Raw genomic sequence first — 2,500 nt, 5'->3', positions numbered from 1 at the left:
CACCTGCCTACCACCGTGAGTGATGTTATGGCACCTGGATCTATCTTCAAAGAATATAGATTAGAGTGACCTTTAGATAAACTTTTTTTTCTATCGAGAGTGATTGTGAAGTTTTGTATATTGCATTGTGTTACGAGGAGTAGGAGTGCGAGTGAGTGTGTGCGTGGGCGAGTGTGTGTGTGTGTGTGTGTGTGTGTGTGTGTGAATTCCTTCAGCGTTGACGGAATTAGCTGAATTTTAATCAGACACCCTTTGCAATCCACCGCTCCAAAATACGAGCTACCTTCACAAACAAAAGTATAAGTACATATATATACATATATATACATACATATATATATATATATATATATATATATATATATATATATATATACGTGTGTGTATGTGTGCGTGTGTGTGTGTGTGTGTGTGTGTGTGTGTGTGTTGTGTGTGTGTGTGTGTGTGTGTGTGTGTGTGTGTGTGTGTGTGTGTGTGTGTGTGTGTGCGTGCGTGCATGCGTGCGTGTGTGTGTGTGTGTGTGTGTGTGTGTGCATACATACAAATAACCCCACTAAAACACAAAATCAACACACCAGAGAGACTCACCTAAAACTATCCACCCGATGTTCCTTGGAATAAGCGAGCTCTACCTCCTCTCCACTGAAGAACTGCTGCGTGGCGTTGGGCAAATAGTGTGTAGGGTGACACTGACACTTGTATCCACCTCGTCGGAATCCTAGACCACTCACTGGCACACACTGAAAGGAAAGAGAGAGAAAGAAACGTGAGGTGTAATCAGAAGGGTGGTAGGGAAGGGTGGAGAGAGGGTGGAATAGGGGTGTGTTGGTGGGGTCGGGGAGAGGGTGGGGGCGTTGGTGATGGTGGGGTGGAAAGGAGGGAGGGAAGGAGGGTGATGGTGAATTGGGAAAGTGCTTTAGCAAGGATGGGTAGAGGTTTGCTATTCTTAGGTTTCCAAAAGGAGGTCATAGTTACCAGCTGGATATTTGAATTGCGTATCTGTGTTTGAATATATAGTGTGTCTATCAATATACATGTGTATGTGTGTAAATATATGTATGTATATATATATATATATATATATATATATATATATATATATATATATGTATATATATATATATATACATATATATATATATATATATATATATATATATATATGTATATATATATGTATATATATATATATATATATATATATATATATATATATATATATGTATATATATATATATATATATGTATATATATATATATATATATATATATATTCATGTGTGTGTGTGTACATATATAATATATATATATATATATATATATATATATATATATATATATATAATATATGTTATATAGATAGATAAATAGATAGATATATGCATATGTGTGTGTGAATGTATATATATATGTGTGTGTGTGTGTGTGTGTGTGTGTGTGTGTGTGTGTGTGTGTGTGTGTGTGTGTGTGTGTGTGTGTGTGTGTGTGTGTGTGTGTGTGTGCGTGCGTGTGTGTGTGTAACAGAAACAACCAATGCAAACAGATGATTTCTTTGGTCGTGTTACCAAGCCAAAATTATACGTTTTTCTTTCTTATTTTCTTAGTTTTATATAAATCCATCAGAGGCCGTTTCCTGTTCATTAGAGCCCTTTTTCCTACTCTATCGTCATTCTGTATTTTTCTCTTTTTACAAATTCTGGTCACTGGGTTGACGTATGTTTTTGTAATGTTCGCTCTCATTTCAGACTTTTGCGCGAATCGTCTGAAATTGATATTTTCTGCAGCTTTAGCAATTGCCAGCTTTTTAGATTAATGTTTTGTTTTTGTTTTATTAGCAGGGTATTAAACTCCTTTTACACGTAATTAAGTATGTTAAAAGATAGCCTGGAAATGTGTCATAGTTTTGAATAATATGTCCAAATTGTGGTTGAGACATATTAGTAGGATGGGAGGGGGGAGGGTGGGGCGACTGGGAGGAGGGGGGGGGTTAGTGTTGGGAAGACATGGAGAGAGTTGGAAGAAGGAGATGGAGAGGGCGAGAGGAAGAAGGAGGATGGGAGGAGGACTGATATTCTATCGTTATGTGGGGGCTAGAAATATCACTAATAGTTTTATAGTTTATTGGGAAGAACCTCAAAAAAAAAATAACGCTAAAAATATCTTTTACAAAGCGATTATCAAGGAGAAAAATGAGACAGGCAAGCAAGGAAGACGAGAGGCTGGAGAACTTATAAACAACTATAAACAAACAAACTCTACGTACTCAGATCAGCCTCCACCCTCCCCCCCCCCCTCCCTTCTCCCCCCTTTCCAGCTCCTCATTCAACACGAAAAAATCTCCACTAATGAAAACAGACCAAAAGATTATTACTCATACTATCTTGATCATTTCATAATGACATTCTTCTTGGGAGTTATTGAGAGAGGAAGAGAGGAGGGAACAAGAGGGGGGGAAGACTGGGGGGAGGGGGGGGTAGTAAAGGGGAGGAGCAGAGATGGG

The 2,500-nt window shown here is 37.9% G+C and overlaps 1 protein-coding gene across 1 annotated transcript in view; it reads right to left on the bottom strand.

The window, feature by feature from the left end:
* The window catches only part of LOC125044843 (probable G-protein coupled receptor 158), a 119,503-nt gene that overhangs the window by 61,048 nt on the left and 55,955 nt on the right, over nucleotides 1-2,500 (bottom strand). Inside the window, exon 2 of the mRNA XM_047641805.1 lies at nucleotides 589-740. Coding sequence (XP_047497761.1) covers nucleotides 589-740 — 152 coding nt within the window. The remainder of the gene's footprint in view (nucleotides 1-588; nucleotides 741-2,500) is intronic.

This window comes from Penaeus chinensis, chromosome 36 (genome assembly GCF_019202785.1).
Source record: "Penaeus chinensis breed Huanghai No. 1 chromosome 36, ASM1920278v2, whole genome shotgun sequence".
Taxonomy (NCBI): Eukaryota; Metazoa; Arthropoda; class Malacostraca; order Decapoda; family Penaeidae; genus Penaeus; species Penaeus chinensis.
Note: the sequence above shows the minus strand (reverse complement) of the source record. Positions and strands in the feature narration are given on the sequence as shown.